The sequence below is a fragment of the Erinaceus europaeus genome, chromosome 4 (genome assembly GCF_950295315.1).
Source record: "Erinaceus europaeus chromosome 4, mEriEur2.1, whole genome shotgun sequence".
NCBI classification, from domain to species: domain Eukaryota; kingdom Metazoa; phylum Chordata; class Mammalia; order Eulipotyphla; family Erinaceidae; genus Erinaceus; species Erinaceus europaeus.
The window spans coordinates 129547019-129567072 of NC_080165.1; the positions used below are offsets into that span (position 1 = coordinate 129547019).

The 20054-nt window shown below is 40.0% G+C and overlaps 1 protein-coding gene across 2 annotated transcripts in view; it reads right to left on the bottom strand.

Annotated features, from left to right (window-relative positions):
• Window positions 1-582, bottom strand: part of HSF2 (heat shock transcription factor 2) — a 45699-nt gene extending 45117 nt beyond the window's left edge. For both annotated transcript variants that reach the window (XM_007521297.3, XM_016187342.2), the window contains exon 1: window positions 357-582. In XM_007521297.3, the coding sequence (XP_007521359.1) occupies window positions 357-449 (93 nt within the window). In that variant the 5' untranslated portion in view covers window positions 450-582. The remainder of the gene's footprint in view (window positions 1-356) is intronic.
• Between the last annotated feature and the right edge of the window lie 19472 nt (window positions 583-20054).

A 20054-nucleotide genomic window follows, 5' to 3' on the forward strand; every position in this document is an offset into this window, starting at 1 on the left:
CGGCGGCGCGGAGGATGAGTGTGCAGGAGCGGCCTCCGTCGCGCCGCCGGCCCGGTTCCGAAGATGACCAGGCCGAACCGTTATGGGGCCTCCCGGGCCGGGCCGGGCCGCGCCCCCCCCACCCCACGCGCGCGCCCTCCCCCCGCCGCGAGCCGCTGCCTCCCGCACGAACAATACGGGGGGGGTCCTCGCGAGATCGGCCGCCGAGGCCCACGCCGCGGGGCCTCCCGGCGGGCAACGGACCAACCCGCAGGCCGCGAGACAACCCCGCGGAGGAACAAGTGAGCGAGCGAGAGAGCGCGAGCGAGGAGGCGGTTAGGCAAGGGCTCCGCAGGCCGCCGCGCCCCGACCCGTACCTGGCTCCAGGTGATGAACTCGTTCGTATGGGTTTCCTCCACAAGCGTCCACAGCTTGCTGAGGAAAGCCGGCACGTTGGAACTCTGCTTCATTGTTTAACGAGGCGCAGGGATTCCAAATTCTATGCCCGAACGCGGCGGTAGCGGAGGCGACGGCAGCTGCTCCCGAAAACGCCCACAACGCAGGCGCAGCAGCTCTGGGGCCCCGCCTCCCGCCTCCTCCCCCCCTCTGCAGCCCCACCGGGCGCGCAGCGAGACAGGGAGGCCCAGAGGCCGCACGTGATGGACAAGTCTGGGCGCTGCGCCCGAGCACCCTGGACTCACGCTGAGTCCCCGGTGCCGTCCAATCACAGGCGCCGAAGGCACGATATTGTAAAGCGATTGGATGCCGCGGATGCGAAGGAGGTGGGAGCGGAAGGGGGTGCTGCCCTCTCATTAGCCTATTACAGGCTAACCCCGCGCTTAGCGGACCTGAAGGCTTAGGGGACTATGTTTGCTTGTTTCACGTGGAAACGGCGTTGGGTTCCTAGGCAGTGGCGAAGAAGCGCAAAAAAAAAAAAAAAAAAGGTCCTGGGAACCTACTGAGTCATAAGTTTGGCAGGCACAGTATGGTCTGCTTCTGCTTGCATCCGTCAGGAGGAAAGAGTATAATGATTCCCAAGGAGGAAAAAAAAAAAAACAAAACTTTTGAGCGTAATCTGCAAGACCGCAAATTGAGACTGTCTTCAACATAATGACCCAATTTTTGATATTTTTTGTTATTATTATTAAGAGTAAACGGACCTTTAAAAAACGTGTAGAAAGAGAGGACTTTAATAGTAGTTCACCCACTGCTAATCACACACTGGTGTGTTAATCAAGAATTTTACTAGTCCTGCTACAGCTGTTTTCATTCAGTAGGCATGAAATGTCCACTGTCTGGTTGGCATAAGAAAGAGACTCTTCACCCCCCTTTTATTTAGTTATATAGTTTTTATTTATAAAACGAAAATATTGACGAGACTCAACCCTTTTTTGAATGAACTAAAATACTTGTTCCAGAATGTACTTTCCCAGTTATATGGTGGTTTACCCGAATTAGTTGGGTGTAGTGGAAAATTACATTGGGTCAGGAGCCAGCACTTCTGAGGTTAGACCTAGTTTCAAGAACATTTTAGTGAAAGCTAAAATACACTGTGGCCATGCAATTTAGAGAAATCACTAATCTGCAGGTGCCTGTTTTTTCCCCCATCTCCTCCCTGAGGATATCTTTCATTCATGTTAGAGTGACTTTAGTAATATAACAGAGGTGAAAATGCTTTGCAAACAAAGAGATCAACATATTTGAACTTTTGATGTTCTCTTTCTGCAAAAGACCGCATGTGAGTATGAGAACTGACAAGCAAGTCAGGATAACCAAGACTTAGGAAGTCTACATAGAACTGATTTACTTTCTGTGTACATATTTTAATAGATTTTAATGTATAATAACTAAAAAATAATTTTCCAGTGAGAAATATTTATTGAATACTGACTTTTTGTTCAACATTATTCATTTTGCTGACATAAAATCAGAAATGTGGCAGGGCACATCTGATAAAGAGCTAGTAGATGATGACCTCTTTTTAAAAAATTGTTTATTAGTGATTTAATAATGATTAACAAGATTGTAGGATAAGAGGGGTACAATTGCATACAGTTCCCACCGCTAGAGAGTTCTGTGTCCCATCTCCAACATTAGAAGCCTCGCTACTCTTTATCCCACTGGGAGTATGGAACAAAATGATTTACCGGGTGCAAAAGATGGAGGGTCTGGCTCCCGTAATGGCTTCTCCACTTGGTAAGGGTGTTGACCAGTGGATCCATACCTCCAGCCTGTCTCTGTCTTTCCCTGGGGGGGAGAGGGGGAGCTCTGGAGAGGTGGGGCTCCAGGACACATTGGTAGGATCATCTGCCCAGGAAAGTATGTCCAAAGTTTTTTATGTATTGTCTCACTTTTTCTTCATAATTGGCACAAACACCACCATGCGAGCTTCTTGACAGGGTACCAGCTTCGCAGGAAGTTCAGCATGGGTGGACTCTCCAGGCCAAACTGAAACCATCCTGCCTTTTGCCATGTATAGGGCTTGGGATTAAGCTCTGTGTGGTCTTAATAATATTTACCTATGGCCAGGCTCAGAGCCTGACCAATAACAAAAGTAATCACAAAACCTGCACTGACCTCTGTAAGACTGATCATAATGGAACAAGCAATATCAGTAATTTGATATTAATTTGATATCAGTAATTGGAGTCTCCAGAATTTTTCAGGAGACTCCAAGAGAAATAAATGTCTCCCCCTTTATCTATACCACTTCCTTTAGTATTTCCACTAAATTAATGGAAAGTTATAGTACCTGCCTAGATAAAATGGGCTTTTTAATCTACGACCCACCACTCTGCTCCCACTTATGCAGGAATAATACACAAGAACTTAGGTCACATAATGAGCATATAAGAAAGATGGATTCCAGTTAGAGAGCTTAACTTTATGGAGAGGCTGGCCAGGTCAGCACCACCTTGGTGCCTTCTCAGTAAGGAACAGAACTCCTTGATCAAACAGTGGAACAGATTTTATGAAAAAATGGAATGCTCAATTTGTTTAAGGCACCTAGAAACATAACAAGCTTGAACTTTCTATGAACCACAGCTTCTGATGCACAGGGGCAAGAGAATGGCATAAACATACAGGTAGACTATGAATCTTAATCAACAAGACATCTGCCTAGCACACAGGTACAGGAATAACAAAAGACATAGAAATTGTGATGTGATCTCTAGGGAGAAAAGTGCCCCTGGAATGTGAATGTTCCTCAAAGCAGGAGGTGTTCCCTACCTGTGCTGTTCTTACTTGGTGTTTTAGTAATCAAAGCCTTAGTGATTTATGTATTAGTGACCAAAGCCTTGGTGATTTTTGTATTAATAATCAAAGCCTTAGTGATTTTTGTTTTAATGAACTAAGCCTTATGAGACTATAAAAATAAAGTTCTGCTTAAGTATGACAGAGATGTCAAGCTTGAGCTTGATTCAGCATCAACTCACTCTTCTCTCATTCTTCCTCATTCCGTGCTGATGCCCCTCCTCTTTCCGGTTACCCTAATAACCTGCTGGGGCTGCCCCCCCCCAGCACATAATAACCAATGAAGTAGATTTTGTTATCCCATTTTATTAATATATTTTTAATTTGTAACCTGTGGGAGAGAGACAAACATGCCAGAGCGCTACTTCTCTTTGGCATAGACCGTGCAGGAGAGCAAGCCCACATTCTGGTTTTTGGCTCTACAGCTGAGTTATTTCCCTGATTCTTATCACATTTTCTGATGAAGAGTCTGAGGTTCAAAATTAAATCAATTTACTTATAAAAATAGATGTTTTAAAATCAAATAAAGGGGAAAGAACAGAAATGAAAAAATAAAAGTAAAAGAGGGTGTTTATACTTGAGGTTTATTGAGCTCAAAGGTCAGTGCTGTTGCCACTGCTTAATGATGACACCCTTTCAAATGCTCTGAGATGTTTATAAGTGAAGAACAAGATAGACACAATGATGAGCAAATAATATTACAAGAGCTACATTTGTGGGTCCCAGCAGTGACACACCTGGTTGATGGTTGAGCACACATGTCATCCTGTGAAAGGACCTGTATTTAAGTGTCTGATCTCCTACAAGGGGAAAATTTCACAAGCAGTGAAGTAGTGTTGCAGGTGTCTCTCCCTTTCTCTCCCTCTCTTTCTCTCACTTTTTCCTCACTCCATTTACTCCTGATTTCTCTCTGTCCAATAAGTCAAATGTTTAAAAAATATATATATGGTCTTCGTAAAGAAACATTACCTTAATAAAATTAAGTTTTTAAAAAAGAAAGGCATTTTTTTTGTAACACAAAGACAAGTACAGGTACCCAGTGCTATTTGAAAATAAAGCTATTGGAAGTCGGCGGTAGTGCAGCGGGTTAAGCACATGTGACTCAAAGTGCAAGGACCAGCATGAGGATCCCTGTTCGGGCCTCCAGCTTCCCACCTGCAGGGGCATCAGTCGCTTCACAGGTGGTGAAGCAGGTCTGCAGCTGTCTATCTTTCTCTTCCCTCTCTGTCTTCCCCTCCTCTCTTCATTTCTGTCTTATCCAACAATGGCAACATCAATAACAACAATAATACTACAACAATAAAACAAGGGCAACAAAAAGGAAATAAATATTTTTTAAAAGCTATTATATGAACAATAGTGTAGCATATTTTTTTCTTTTTTTTTTAAATTTATGTAAGGAAACATTGACTAAACCATAGGATAAGAGGGGTTCAACTCCACACAGTTCCCACCACCAAAATTCCAGATCCCATTCCCTCCCCTGATAGCTTTCCTATTCTTTAACCCTATGAGAGTATGGACCCAGGGTCATTATGGGGTGCAGAAGGTGGAAGGTCTGGCTTCTGTAATTGCTTCTCCACTGAACATGGGCATTGACAGGTCGATCCATACTCCCAGCCTGTCTCTCTCTCTCTCCCTAGTGGGGCGGGGCTCTGGGGAAGCAGAGCTCCAGGACACATTGTTGGGGTTGTCTGTCCAGGGAAGACTGGTTGGCATCATGGTAACATCTGGAACCTGGTGGCTGAAAAGAGAGTTAACATATAAAGCCAAACAGCTTGTTGACTAATCGAACCTAAAGGCTGGAATAGTGCAGATGAAGAGTTGGGGGCAGGGGGCGGGTCTCCATATTGTAGATAGTTGGCATATTTTAGTTATATTCCAAAGGGCCTATGACTATACTAGTTTCTTTTTTCTCTGAGCCTGAAATCTGATATGCAGGTGTATCCAAGTTATTGTCTGGGGAGATTATGTCATGGTTGGAGAAAGGACCAGAAAGCTGGATCAGGGAAGAGAGTAGCTCCCAAATATGGGAAAGGTGTATAAATGTTGACTGTAAACCCCATCAATTTGATCTGATCTGAGGTCCATATTCAGCTTAGGAGCCTATGTGACCTCTGTATCCCTGTATATCTGAGCTCACATTCTGTGGTCATGAGTAGGAGCATTCCAAGCTGCCCCGATTTCAGGACCTATCTTCCTCAGGTGTAGCATAGAGTATGTTGTCCAGCCTCCCTTCGGAGGATGGAACATTCTTTACCATTGTTGATCCACGTTGAAGGCAAGATCCTATGGGGGCCCACAAAGGAGTCTGTTGTGTTGTTCTTGATAGAGATGACTGGTAACATTGGAGAGAAGGATTTATTGGAGGTCTGAGCCCATCATGTCTGTTTGGGAATCTCAGGACTCTCAGACTAGGGCCCCAGCTGATGGGATGGCCTGATAATGACTAAAGAGTCATATTAAAGTATGCCAGTCTCTTGCTCTTATTCAGCATTTTAGTCCTTGCTTTGATAAGGTTAGCTTTGGAGTGAATGAGGGAAGTGTAATAGGAAGTAGGTGAGGAGGGTATCTAAGTCTAAGTAGACACTATTTCATTATGAACTTTATTTTTTATATTTCTTTATTGGGGAATTAATGTTTTACATTCAACAGTAAATACAATAGTTTGTACATGCATAGCATTTCCCAGTTTTCCATATAACAATACAACCCCCACTAGGTCCTCTGTCATCCTTCATGGACATGTATTCTCCCCCACATACACACCCACCCCAGAGTCTTTTACTTTGGTGCAATATGCCAATTCCATTTCAGGTTCTACTTGTGTTTTCTCTTCTGATCTTTTTTTTCAACTTCTGCCTGAGAGTGAGATCATCCCATATTCATCCTTCTGTTTCTGACTTATTTCACTTAACATGATTTCTTCAAGCTCCATCCAAGATGAGGTGAACAAGGTGAAGTCACCATTTTTAATAGCTGAGTAGTATTCCATTGTGTATATAGACCACAACTTTCTCAGCCACTCATCTGTTGTTGGACACCTGGGTTGCTTCCAGGTTTGGTTATTACAAATTGTGCTGCTAAGAATATATGTGTACACAGATCTTTTTGGATGGATGTGTTGGGTTCCTTAGGATATATCCCCAGGAAAGGAATTGCAGGATCATAGGGTAGGTCCATTTCTAGCCTTCTGAGAGTTCTCCAGACTGTTCTCCACAGAGGTTGGACCAATTGACATTCCCACCAGTAGTGCAGGAGAGTTCCCTTATCCCCACAATCTCTCCTGCATTTGTAGCATAAATTTTAATCTACATTAGAACTGCCAGGGAGAACTATTCGGTAAGTATTTGATGAGTGCATCATTTTAATTTTTGCAACATTTGGATAAAATGTGCTCTAACTAGTGTTAGAAGGTTTCTTACAGGGACTTGGGTGGTAGCGCACTGGGTTAAACGTAGGTGGTGCAAAGCACAAGGATTGGCATAAGGATCTCGGTTTGAGCCCCAGGCTCCCCACCTGCAGGGGGGTCACTTCACAAGCAATGAAGCAGGTCTGCCAGGTGTCGATCTTTCCCCCTCTCTGTCTTCCCCTCTGCTCTGCATTTCTCTCTGTCCTATCCAAAAATGACATCAATAATAACTATAACAATAAAATAATAAGGGCAACAAAAGGGAAAAAATAAATATTTAAAAAAAAAAATTTCTTACAACATAAGTCTCAATTCATATGAAGTGTTCAATTTATAAGAAGAAAATGAGAAGAGCTTAAGGATGATTCAACAAAGCGGCATGTGACTGAGAAGCTACGAGTGGAGAAACTATTAGGATATTGCAAGTGCCAGATACTAATGAAGTATCATGAAGTCCTAGTCTTGAAGTCATTTATGCCTTTGAAAACAATTAATCCCTTAAGGATAGTGAAAATTACTCAAAGACCCTCTAGTACGCCTTTGAATAAGCAGAAGATTAGAAGACTGTGAAAGTTAATTTCTTTGATATTTTTCAAAAAAGTCAAAGAAAAATCATTAAAAATAATAAGAAAGAAAGATTTTCATTTTTCGAAAGCCACAGCTTAAATACATAAAACTTTTCCAGGCCAGAGAAATTTCTTATATAGAAAATGAACCAGGACCACTTGTATTACCACATGTATTACTGCTGGAACTGCTTTTGTTTATCCATGGAACTCTCATTGTGTGCCAAATTGGCTACAGTCTGACAAGTTACCCAATAAAAATGACAAACTAGTTCCGGTTTGTGTTAGATTTTCTCAGTTTTGGTACTAAAAATCTTTTGCCCCAGTTATTCCCTCAGTCACAGGCAAACCCAGATGTTTTATCACCCAAACTCTTCTCTTCTGGTTACAATGTTGCATGGTAAGTAGGGACTCAACAAATGCAGATGAGATATTTAAAACATGAATGCAGCTCACTGTCTTTTGGCAAGCAGTCAAGATGGAGGTACTTCTTCATGGGACTCAAACAACTAACATATACATGGAAGGGCTTTATTACAGAGTAAAATTATGGTGGAGACCCAGACTCATGCAGAAAGATGCTGATAAAAAAAATAAAACTCCCAAATATGAGGAAAGTATATAAATACCATTAACTGTAAACCCCATTGATCTGACATAGGGCCATGTCTTCATGGGCCATGTAGCTTGTATAACCTATGCATTCCCTGAGCTTGAAGTTCATGGTCACAGCTAGGAACATTGTAGGCTGCACTCATCATTGCAGGACCAGTCTTCCTTAAGTGGCAGAGTAGGTAGACCCAGCCTCCTTTCAGAGAGTGGGGCAGTTCCTACCATTGCTGTTCTACATTGAGGGCAATATCCTATAGAGGCCCAGAAGAGTGCTTATGATGATGTTCCTGATGGAAGTGACCAGTGATGATGGACAGAGGGATCTGTTAGAGGTCTAAGTCCATCATATCCAAAGATTCCCTGACTAGAGCCCCAGATGATGGGGTGGCCTAGTAGTGTCCAAAAGGACCACCATCATTACAGTGTGCTAGCCTCTTGCCTTTATCCAGCTTCTGTCGTCCTTACTTTATCTGACAAGAATAGGCTTAGAGTGACGAACAATACTTAGTCCACCTCCATGTTATCTGTTGGGCTCAGACAAAAACTACTGAAGTCATGGACCCCTTTGAATATATCAAAAATAGACTTCCCAGCTTCTTCTCAGATGAAGACCATTAGTTCCATCTGTTCTACTCTTAGCTTTAGGCTCCTGATTATTAAACGATTTGTCCTAATTTGTATCTTACCACCTTTCAGTTCCCAAGTGGCAGATACTACCATGACACCATCCTGACTTCCTTGGGCAGACGACCTCACCAATGTGTCCTGTAACCCCACCTCTCCAGAGCCCTATCCACTAGGGAATGGTAGAAACAGGCTGGGGGTATGGATTGACATGCCAATGTCCATGCTCAGTGGAGAAGCAATTGTAGAAGCCAGACCTCCCACCTTTTGCATCCCACAAAGAATTTTGGTCCATACTCCCAGAGGAATAAAAATTGGGAACCGGGGAGTCAGGCTGTAGCGCAGTGGGTTAAGCGCAGGTGGCGCAAAGCACAAGGACCGGAGTAAGGATTCTGGTTCAAGCCCGGGCTCCCCACCTGCAGGAGAGTTGCTTCACAAGCGGTGAAGCAGGTCTGCAGGTGTCTATCTTTCTCTCCCTCTCTCTGTCTTCCCCCTCCTCTCTCCATTTCTCTCTGTCCTATCCAACAACAACAACAACAATAATAATAATACAATAAGGGCAACAAAAGGGAATAAATAAATAAATAATAAATTTAAAAAAATTGGGAACCTTCCAATGGGGGGGAGGATGGGATATGGCTTATGGAACTCTGGTGGTGGGAACTGTATGAAATTGTACCCCTCTTATTCTACAATCTTATTAATCATTCTTAATTCACCAATAAAAATAATAAACTAATAATAAGAGAAATAAAACTCAAGACAGAGAACTTAAAATTGGAAACATTAAGGAAAATGTAGTGGGTCAGCCTTTTACACTGGAATAACATCATGCTAATTTGCATTTCCTGGGGACTGATCTTATTCCAAGTAGAGATGGTGATCAAGAAAGAAGGTCCTTGGACTTCATCTTTCTAGGTAGTGTAGTTTAAATGCTCCTCTTAGTCAACTTATCTGACAGTAGATATCTATACCTAAAAGATTAAATTTTCTGGGTTATGTGATGAGTACAGATGATTAAATGTACCTTGAATACAAGATTAAACTGAGGAAAATGACTTCAGTGAAGAGTTACTGTCACAACTGTGTAACGCTGTATGAAGTGTGTGGAGAAAACTACTAACAATGTGGTACATTTTTAGCCTCAAAACTCTTATGAGCAAAAATCTAGGGACCATATAGGAAGGGAAATGTTCTTTCCAGTCTGTGTGCACATAAAATGGCTTGGTATTACAGATATCAAATAGAAGCATCCTAGAATAAAACTGAATTACTTCTGATCTTTTGGAGAAAAGCTTGGCATAGACTAAATCAGGGATTTGCTAGAACACGTTAGAGAACTTCTGATGAATGGCAAGACTTGCAATTTATGATGCTCTTGTGTTTACAAAAATTTACTTTAAAAGCATTGTTCTTATTGAGTATACCTTACCAGTATAAGGACCAAGGTTCAAGCTTTCACTCCCCACTTGCCTAGGAAAACCATTATGAGCAGTGAAGTAGTGCTGCAAGTGTCTTGCTTTCTCCACATCTCCTCTGCTCCTCTCACTTTCTCTCAGTTCTATCAGATAAAAGTGGATAAGTAAATAAATATTTAAAAAGCATATTGTTCTTTAAATGTAGTATAAAGTTTGATAGTTCACTGTAATTTACAGTCTTGTGTCAGTTAATATTTGAAATGAATACACCTTGGGCAGTTAGCATTTGAAAGACTAATAAGGAACTCTGAAGGTTCTATCTTAATTATTTCACCATTAACTCCATTTTTTTGGTTTTGTTAATTAGGATAGTGAATGTGGAAATTTTTTTCCTTGATGAACTTAATGAAGTTCAATATCTGTTTATTAACTAGTATATCATATTGACCTTCTCAATCTAAATAGGGCATCAAGATAGCTTGATGTTAGGAATCTTTTGAAAGTAACTTAAGCATAGGATTCTTGTGTTCTGAGTGTTTTCCAGACCATTCCAGGAGAGCTGAGTGCAAAATGAAGCACCACATTCACCTCTAAAATACTGAAAAAATTGCAAAGCAAATTAACAGACTAGTAAGCAAAATGTTTTTTAATCTTTTTTTTTTTTTACCATTTTTAACAAATTTGAAAGTTTTATTTATTTATTTACTTATTTATGCCTCCAGGGTTATTGCTGGGACTCGGTGCCTGCACTACAAATCCATTGCTCCTGGAGGCTATTTTTCCCATTTTGTTGCCCTTGTTGTTGCGCTTGTTGTGGTTGTTACTGTTATTGTTATCATAGCTGTTGCTGTTGTTGGACAGGACAGAGAGAAATCAATAGAGGAGGGGAAGACAGAGAGGAGGAGAGAAAGACACCTGCAGACCTGCTTTACTGCTTGTGAAGTGACACCCCCTTCCTCTCAGGTAGGGAGCCGGGGGCTCTAACTGGTATCCTTACACCAGCCCTCGCACTTTGCACCATGTGTGCTTAACCTGCTGCGCTGCTGCCCAATTCCCGAAAGTTATTATTTTTTAATCATCTTTATTTATTGGATAGAAACAGCCAGAAATCGAGAAGGTAGGGGAGACAGAGAGGGAGAGAGACAGAGAGACACCTGCAGACCTGCTTCACCACTTTTGAATCTTTCCCCTTGCAGGTGGGGACTGGGGGCTCGAACCCGGGTCCCTGAGCACTGTAACCTGTGTGCTCAACCAGGTGCGCCACCACCCGGCCCCCCCAAAAGTTATTTTTAAAGCTATACTTACATTAGACACTAAATTGGCAAAATAGTTAAGACTTAGTTATTGCCTGGGGTTCTGCTTTATAGAGAAATTGTTTTCTATTTAACCACTAAAAGCATACATAATAAATTCATAAATCATTGTATATTTATAAGACTTTTTTTATCCTTCATTTCAACAAAATCATTTTCACTAGGATTTTCATACAACCTGTTTTTTTTTTTATGGTGATGATGAAGGTTATAAAATGTAACTATTCAAAGCTCAATTTTATACAAAATTGAGTCTGTTGTGAAAAAAATAAAATATTTATGCATTTGCTTATTAATGAAAATTATGGAGGGAGAGAGACAAAAAGAACATCACTCTGACACAGACAATACTGAGTTTGAACTCAGTAAGTACCTCATGCTTGAGGATATAATGCTTTATCTATTGCCCATCCTCCAAACATTTACATATAGTAAATGTAAAAGGAAATTTTATTTAAAGTAAATGTAAAAGGTTGAAAAGTAAGTTACTTATACTACCTTTAAAGAACTTCATATTTTAAACTTCAAAAAACATTCAAGATGGGAATTGGGCGGTAGCACACCAGGTTAAGTGCACATGGCATAAAGCACAAGGGCCCGGCTTAAGGATTCCAGTTCAAGCCCCCGGCTCCCCACCTGCAGGGGCGTCTTCCCCACAGGCAGTGAAGCAGGTCTGCAGGTGTCTATCTTTCTCTCCCCCTCTCTGTCTTCAACTCTTCTCTCCATTTCTTTCTGTCCTATCCAACAACGACCACATCAACAATAATAACTACAACAATAAAACAAGGACAACAAAAGGGAATAAATATATTTTTTAAATGTTATAAAAAACATTGAAGATAATGTAATGAAATTTAAAATTAAATATTAATTGTAATTCATAAATATTTAAATTAGAATTTTTTCACCTTTTAAAAAAATTACTTATTTTTTATTATCTTTGTTCATTTATCGGATAGAGACAGCCAGAAATCTATAGGAAGGGGGAGATAGAAAGGGAGAGAGAGAGAGAGACAGAGAAACACACACAGCCCTGCTTCACCACTTGTGAAACTTCCCCCCTATTCAGCTGGGGGTTGGGGGTGTTTTCACCTTTTAACTACTGTGAATAATACTTCTATGAACATTACTGTGTAGACATAATTTTATGCATTTCACTAGTTTCATGTAACAGTTCACAGTAGAAATTCTTTCCAGTAATCTGGCAGAGTAATAATGTTTACTTTTTAAAAAAGTAACTCAGTGTTCCTCTACAGTGTATGCACAGCACAATATATTTAGTCACTCTTCTACTGGTGGGCATTCACGTTTTCAAAGCTTTCATTTATTTCACTCTGAATTAAACTAGCTACAAAAGACTCTCTTTAATATAAATCCTTACATACTAATACTTTCATTTCTCCAGGTTAGTAAATATAGATTTTCATGTATAATTTGAATGGTAAGTCTATACTGTCTAATATCATTATACTGACATGTGTAAAAAGGACCAGCTGATCAAGACCTCCTACATTTTAACCGATAGAATGCAACTGTACATTTCCAACACTTTGATGCTTCTAGGAATCAGAAACATCAATTCATGCTCTATGCTTCTATGGCAATACTAAATACTTAAGCGTCATAGAGGATAATTTAAATATTTGTTGTTCTGGATCTTTTTTTCATTATTATTCAGGATCTTTTTTTAAAAAAATGTTTTGATTACCTTTATTTATTTATTGGATAGAGACAGCCAGAAATCGAGAGGGAAGGGGATGATAGAAAGGTAGAGAGACAGAGCTGCAGCACTGCTTCACCACTCAGCAAAGCTTTCCCCCTGCAGGTGGGCACAGGGGGACTCAGACCTGGGTCCTTGTACATTAAAAGTGCGCTCAACCAGGTGCACCACTGCCTGGCCCTTATTCAGGATTTTTTTTAACTGTTGGAGACCAAAGGAGTTGCCTTTATTCTTTGGTATTTTCATAACACCTCAATGTAAAGCCAGAGAACTTTGTGGACACTGATAACTGAAAGTTTATTTCATGTTACTTCTGACCCTGTTTAATTCTAGTTTACTTTTCACTAGGTTAAGCTTGTATATATTTTTGATATTTTTTCTTAATGTTTTATTTATTTATTGGAGGATTAATATTTTATATTCAACAGTAAATGCAATAGTTAAATACAATAAGTGCATAAAATTTCTCAGTTTTCCACATAAAAATACAACCCCCACTAGGTCCTCTGTCATCCTTCTTGGACCTGTACTCTCCCCTCCACCCACCCCAGAGTCTTCTACTTTGGTGCAATACACCAACTCCAGTTCAGGTTCTACTTGTGTTTCTCCTTTTTTTTTTTCCCCCTCCTCTTTTTTTTCTTAATTGGGGAATTAATGTTTTACATTCAACAGTAAGTACAATAGTTTGTACATGCATAACACATGCCAGTTTTCCATATAACAATACAACCCCCACTAGGTCCTCTGTCATCCTTCATGGACCTGTATTCACCCCACCCACCCACCCCAGAGTCTTTTACTTTGGTGCGATACACCAATTCCATTTCAGGTTCTACTTGTGTTTTCTTTTCTGATCTTGTTTCTCAACTTCGGCCTGAGAGTGAGATCATCCCATATTCATCCTTCTGTTTCTGACTTACTTCACTTAACATTAATTTTTCAAGGTCCATCCAAGATCAGCTGAAGACGGTGAAGTCACCATTTTTTACAGCTGAGTAGTATTCCATTGTGTATATATACCACAACTTGCTCAGCCACTCATCTCTTGTTGGACACCTGGGTTGCTTCCAGGTTTTGGCTATTACAAATTGTGCTGCTAAGAATATATGTGTACACAGATCTTTTTGGATGGATGTGTTGGATTCTTTAGGATATATCCCGAGGAGAGGAATTGCAGGATCATAGGGTAGGTCCATTTCTAGCCTTCTGAGAGTTCTCCAGACTGTTCTCCACAGAGGTTGGACCAATTGACATTCCCACCAGCAGTGCAGGAGGGTTCCTTTGAGCCCACAACCTCTCCAGCATTTGCTGCTGTTACCTTTTCTGATGTATGCCATTCTCACAGGAGTGAAGTGGTATCTTGTTGTTGTCTTTATTTGCATTTCTCTGACAATCAGAGACTTGGAGCATTTTTTCATGTGTTTCTCGGCCTTTTGGATATCTTCTGTGGTGAATATTCTGTCCATTTCCTCCCCCCATTTTTGGATGGGGTTATTTGTTTTCTTGTTGTTGAGTTTGGCAAGCTCTTTATACAGGTTGGTTATTAACCTCTTGTCTGATATATGGCATGTAAAGATATTCTCCCATTTTGTGAGGGGTCTTGTGGTTTGGGTAGTGGTTTTTTTTGCTGTGAAGAAGCTTTTAAATTTGATGTAGTCCCATAGGTTTATACTTGTCTTAGTCTTCTTTGTAATTGGATTCGTTTCATTGAAGATGTCCTTAAAATTTATGCAAAAAAGAGTTCTGCCAATATTTTTTTCTATGTATCTGATAGCTTATGGTCTAACATCCAAGTCCTTGATCCACTTGGAATTTACTTTTGTATTTGGTGAAATACAGTGGTTCAGTTTCATTCTTCTGCATGTTTCAACCCATTGTTTCCAACACCATTTGTTGAAGAGACTCTGCTTTCCCCATTTAATAGTCTGAGCCCCTTTGTCAAAGATTAGATGGCCATAAGTGTGGGGGCTCACTTCTGGGATCTCAATTATATTCCATTGGTCAGTATGTATATTCATGTTCCAGTACCAAGCAGTTTTGATGACAATGGCCCTATAATACAGTTTGAGATCTGGGAGTGTGATGCCTCCGGTTCTGTTCTTTTTTCTCAAGATTGTTGTGGCAATTCTAGGTCTTTTCTGGTTCCAGATAAACATTTGTAGCATTTCTTCTATTCTCGTAAAAAATGTGGTTGGGATCTTGATGGGGATAGCATTAAATTTGTAGATGGCTCTGGGTAGTATATTCATTTTGATGATGTTAATTCTTCTAACCCATGAACATGGAATATCTTTCCACTTCTTTGTGTCTTTTTCAATTTCCTTGAGTAGTGACTCATAATTTTCAGTATACAAGTCTTTCACTTCTTTGGTTAGGTTTATTCCTAGATATTTTATTGTTTTGTTGCTATAGTAGAAGGAATTGATTTCTGGATTTCAATTTCTTCTAGCTTAGTGTTTGCATAGAGGAATGCCACTGACTTTTGAATGTTAATTTTGTAGCCTGACACCTTACTGTATTGCCTGATGATTTCCAAAAGCTTATTACTGGATTCCTTAGGTTTTTCTGTGTATACTATCATGTCATCTGTAAATAGGGAGAGTTTGACTTCTTTTCTTCCAATTTGTATCCCTTTAATTCCTTGCTCCTGCCTGATTGCTATGGCAAGAACTTCCAACACTATGTTGAATAGTAATGGTGATAGTGGGCAGCCCTGTCTAGTACCTGATCTGAGTGGAAATGCTTCCAGTTTTTCACCATTGAGTATGATGTTGGCTGTAGGCTTGCTATATAGAGACTCCACTATCTTCAGGAATTTTCCATCTATTCCCATTTTTTGTAGTGTTTTGATCATAAAGGGAAGTTGCATTTTGTCAAAGGCTTTCTCTGCATCTATTGATATGACCATGTGGTTTTTGGTCTTGCTTTTGTTGATGTGGTGGATCACATTGATTGATTTACGTATATTAAACCTACCTTGCATGCCTGGGATGAACCCCGCTTGGTCATGATGAACAATCTTTTTAATACACTGCTATCCTGTATCCGGTTGGCTAGAATTTTGTTCAGTATTTTAGCATCTATGTTCATCAGAGATATTGGTCTGTACTTTCCTTTTTTGGTTATGTCCCTGTCTGCTTTTGGTATCAGAGTGATGTTAGCTTCATAGAAGTAGGCAGGGAGTATTCCAGTGTCTTCAATCTTCTGGAAGACTTTTAAAGTAGAGGTATTAGTTCTTCTTTGAAAGTTTTGTAGAATTCATTTGTAAAACCATCTGGTCCAGGACTTTTATATTTGGGGAGATTTTTGATAACTGTTTCAATTTCATTAGCTGTGATGGGCCTGTTCATGTTATCCACTTCCTCTTAACTTAGTTTTGGAAATTGGTAGGTATCTAGGAAATCGTCCATTTCTTCCAGGTTCTCTATCTTGGTGGCATATTGTTGTTCATAGAAGCCTCGCATGATATGTTGAATATCTGCGGTATCTGTTGTGCTATCTCCTCTTTCATTTAGTATCCGATTTCCTTGGGTCTTCTCCCTTTTTTGTTTTGTGAGTCTGGCTAAAGGTTTGTTGATTTTGTTTACTCTTTCAAAGAACCAACATTTACTTTCGTTGATCTTTTGTATGATTTTCTTATTCTCAATGTTATTTATTTCTGCCTTAAGTTTAGTGATTTCTGTCCTTCTGGTTCCTTTAGGGTTGCTTTGTTTTTCTTCTTCTAGGTCTTTAAGATGTGCTATCAGGTTGTTTATTTGTGCTTTTTCTTGTTTCCTAATGTGTGCTTGTATAGCTATGAACTTCCTTCTCAGTACTGCCTTAGCTGTGTCCCAAATATTTTGATAGCTTGTGTCTTCATTTTCATTGAAGTCTCGAAACATTTTGATTTCTTCCTTGATTTCTTCTTTAACCCAGAGGTTGTTAAGAAGTGTACTGTTGAGCTTCCACATTTTGGAACTATTACTAATCTTTTGTTGATTGTTAAGTGTTAGTTTAATTCCACTGTGGTCTGAGAAAATGCTTGGGATGATTTCAATGCTCTTGAATTGGCAGATGCTGTCTTTGTGGCTAACATATGGTCTATCCTTGAGAATGACCCATGTGGATTTGAATAAAAATGTGTATTCCAGTTTCTTTGGATGAATGACTTTGAAAATGTCCAACAGTTCTAGTTTATGTATCTCTTCATTTAGCTCCGTTATATCTATTGATTTTCTGCATGAATAATCTGTCAAGTTGAGAGAGTGGGGTGTTTAAGTCCCCTACTATGACTGTGTTGCTGTTAATATATTGCTGTAGCTCTTTCAGTAGACGTTTGATGTATTTAGATGGCTTCTCAATGGGTGCATAGATTTTAATAATTGTTAAGTCCTCTTGATTGACTGATCCTCTGAGCATTAAGTAATGTCCATTCCTATCTTTTTTTATCTTATCTATTTTAAAGTCTATCATGTCAGATATGAGAATAGCTGTTCCTGCCCTTTTTTGTGGGCTATTGGCTTGTATGATAGTTTTTCATCCTTTCACTTTAAGTCTGTGTTTGTCTTGTTGAGTTAGTTGGGTTTTTTGTAGACAGCATACTGTTGGGTTGTATTTTCTGATCCATCTTCCTACTCTGTGTCTTTCAATAGGTGAATTCAGGCCATTGACATTTATTGATATCAAAGATTGAAGATATTTTATGCCATTCTTGTAGAGTTTTAGAGTGTTCTGATATATGTCCTATTTATGATGGTCTGACTGTTCATAGAAGACCTTTCAGAACTTCTTTCAGGGCAGGCTTGGTGATAGTTGATTCCTTCAACTGTTGCTTGTGTGAGAAGGTTTTGATGCCTCCATCTAGTCTGAATGACAGTCTAGCAGGATACAGTAGTCTTGGTTGAAAGTCTTTCTCATTGAGCACTCGATAGATATCTTGCCATTCTCTTCTGGCCTGTAGTGTTTGTGTGGAGAAGTCTGCTGCTAATCTTATGGGTTTTCCTCTGTAGGTGACTCTTTATTTTTCTCTTGCAGCCTTTAGGATCCTTTCTTTATCCTTATTCCTTTCCATTCTAAATATGATGTGTCTTGGTGTCTTTAAGTCTGAGTTAATTCTGTTTGGGACCCTCTGGGCTTCTTGAATCTTTATGCCTTTGATGTTTTCTAGACTAGAGAAGTTTTCAGCTATTATGGCCTGAAGATTGCTTTCTTCCTCTCCTTCTCTTTCTTCCTCTGGTAAGCCAATAATGCGTATATTGTTTCTTTTGAAGTCATCCCATAGGTCTCTATTGTTTTCAGCATCTCTTAATCTATTTTTGAGATCTCTGACTTCTTTTTTAGTTGTCTCTAATTCATCCTCTATCTTGCTAATTCTGTCTTCAGCCTCATTGATTCTATTCTCTCTGCCCTCTACTGTTTTTTGGAGTTCATCTATTTTGTTGCCCTGCTCTGATACTGTTTTAGCTTGTTCAGCTATGTTAGCTTGTTCAGCTTGTGTTAATAGCTCAGCTATTTCAGCTTTCAGCTCTCTAATGACCTTGAAATAGTGTTTTCTTCCAGAGTCTCATTTGTTGTTCCTGTATTTCAGATTACAATTCTTTCAAACTCTTTACTCACTCCTGTGATTATTTCCTTAGCTAATGTTTGGATATGTTGTACTCGTTATTTTGTGCTTCACCCTTTGGGGGGCTTTTAGCTAGACTGTTGTCCTTGTTAGTTTCTCTAATATTTCTTCTTGCTTTATATATTATGTTATGAGTTCCCTCTCTCAGTACTTTTCAAATTACTGATCACTATTTCCTGGATTGACTTGTGTCTAAGTAAGGTAATTAAAGGGTTCACAGTGGTGGAAGTTAACAGTTGTTTCAATAGTATTTTAATCCCTGAGTTGGAGCTCAGTGATTTAAAAGCCTTTTTTTCCTTCTCTGTAGGATATGGGAGCCTGAGGGCTTCTAACTATAAGTAGGCTTCTTAACTTAATCACTGACTCCTAACCAAGAGATAAGGCAGGGTGTGGCAGAGATATTCTGGTGGTTATGCAAAGAGACTTTCACAGCCCCACATCTATGCCACCGAATTATAGGTCTTCTGAGTTTCCTGGTTAGATCTCTGTCCCCCGGTGTCCCTCCCTGCCGCTTCTCCAGATTCTGAAGGCAGTAGCAATGGAGACTCAGGGTTGCACTTGGTGAATCTCCGGGGAGTCCTCTCCTCCCTTCAGCTGTCCCCTTGTTGGTGGAACAGACTGGAGGTGGTATCTCAACTGATAGACAGTCGGACTGTTACCAGCCACTTAGTCTCTCCCTAGGCTCCTCTCTGTCACCAGCCAAGCGTGTTTGCACTCACCAGTGATTTGGTGGGTTCCTGTAGTCATTCTAGTCCTGTCTTGTTTCAGTCCCAGGTGGTCTCCTTTGGTATTCCTAGTTGATCCGGGAGAGGAGAGGAGAGAAGCAGATCTGCTGCTGCTCATAGCCCCCTATTTTTGCTTTTTATAAATTTACTTTTAGTTTTAAGTATTTATTGGATATAGACAGAAAAAAAAAAGAGGGAAAGGGGAGATAGAGAAGGAGAGAGAAAGAGAGACACCTTTAGCATTGCTTCACTGTGAGTGAAGTTTTCCTCTACAGGTGGGGATCAGTCGCTTAAACCAGGTCCTTGTGTATGGCAACATTTGTGTTCAACTAGGTGTGCCCCTGCCTGGTGGCACAGACCTTTATTTTGAGATAATTTTGTTGAGGAAATGTTGGTTTATAAGATTGCTGTTGTTACAGGGGCACAGTTCCACATCTATCCAAGATAGATGTCACCACATCTCACCCTCTACCAAATCATAATCCACTTCCATCTCGGGACACTAGGTCCCCAACTGCCCCTTAAGACCTCACCAATTGCCTCTCCACCTCTGAGTCCCCAGATCTACTGCAATAGATCTCAGTTCATTTAAGTTTTACCCTGCAAATAGCTGAATCTCCAATTTACTAACATAGTTGACTTCTAATGATTTTTAATATTTAGGTTATTTATATTTAGATGGATTAGATTTATAACCTAATTAACACTTTACAGCTATTTATAGTAATAAATAAATTGGCAGTAACATTTTAATAATAAAAATTTAATAATGAACTAGTAAGGCATTCATCTAAATCCAGGTGAATATAGAAACATCTCTCGATTTAT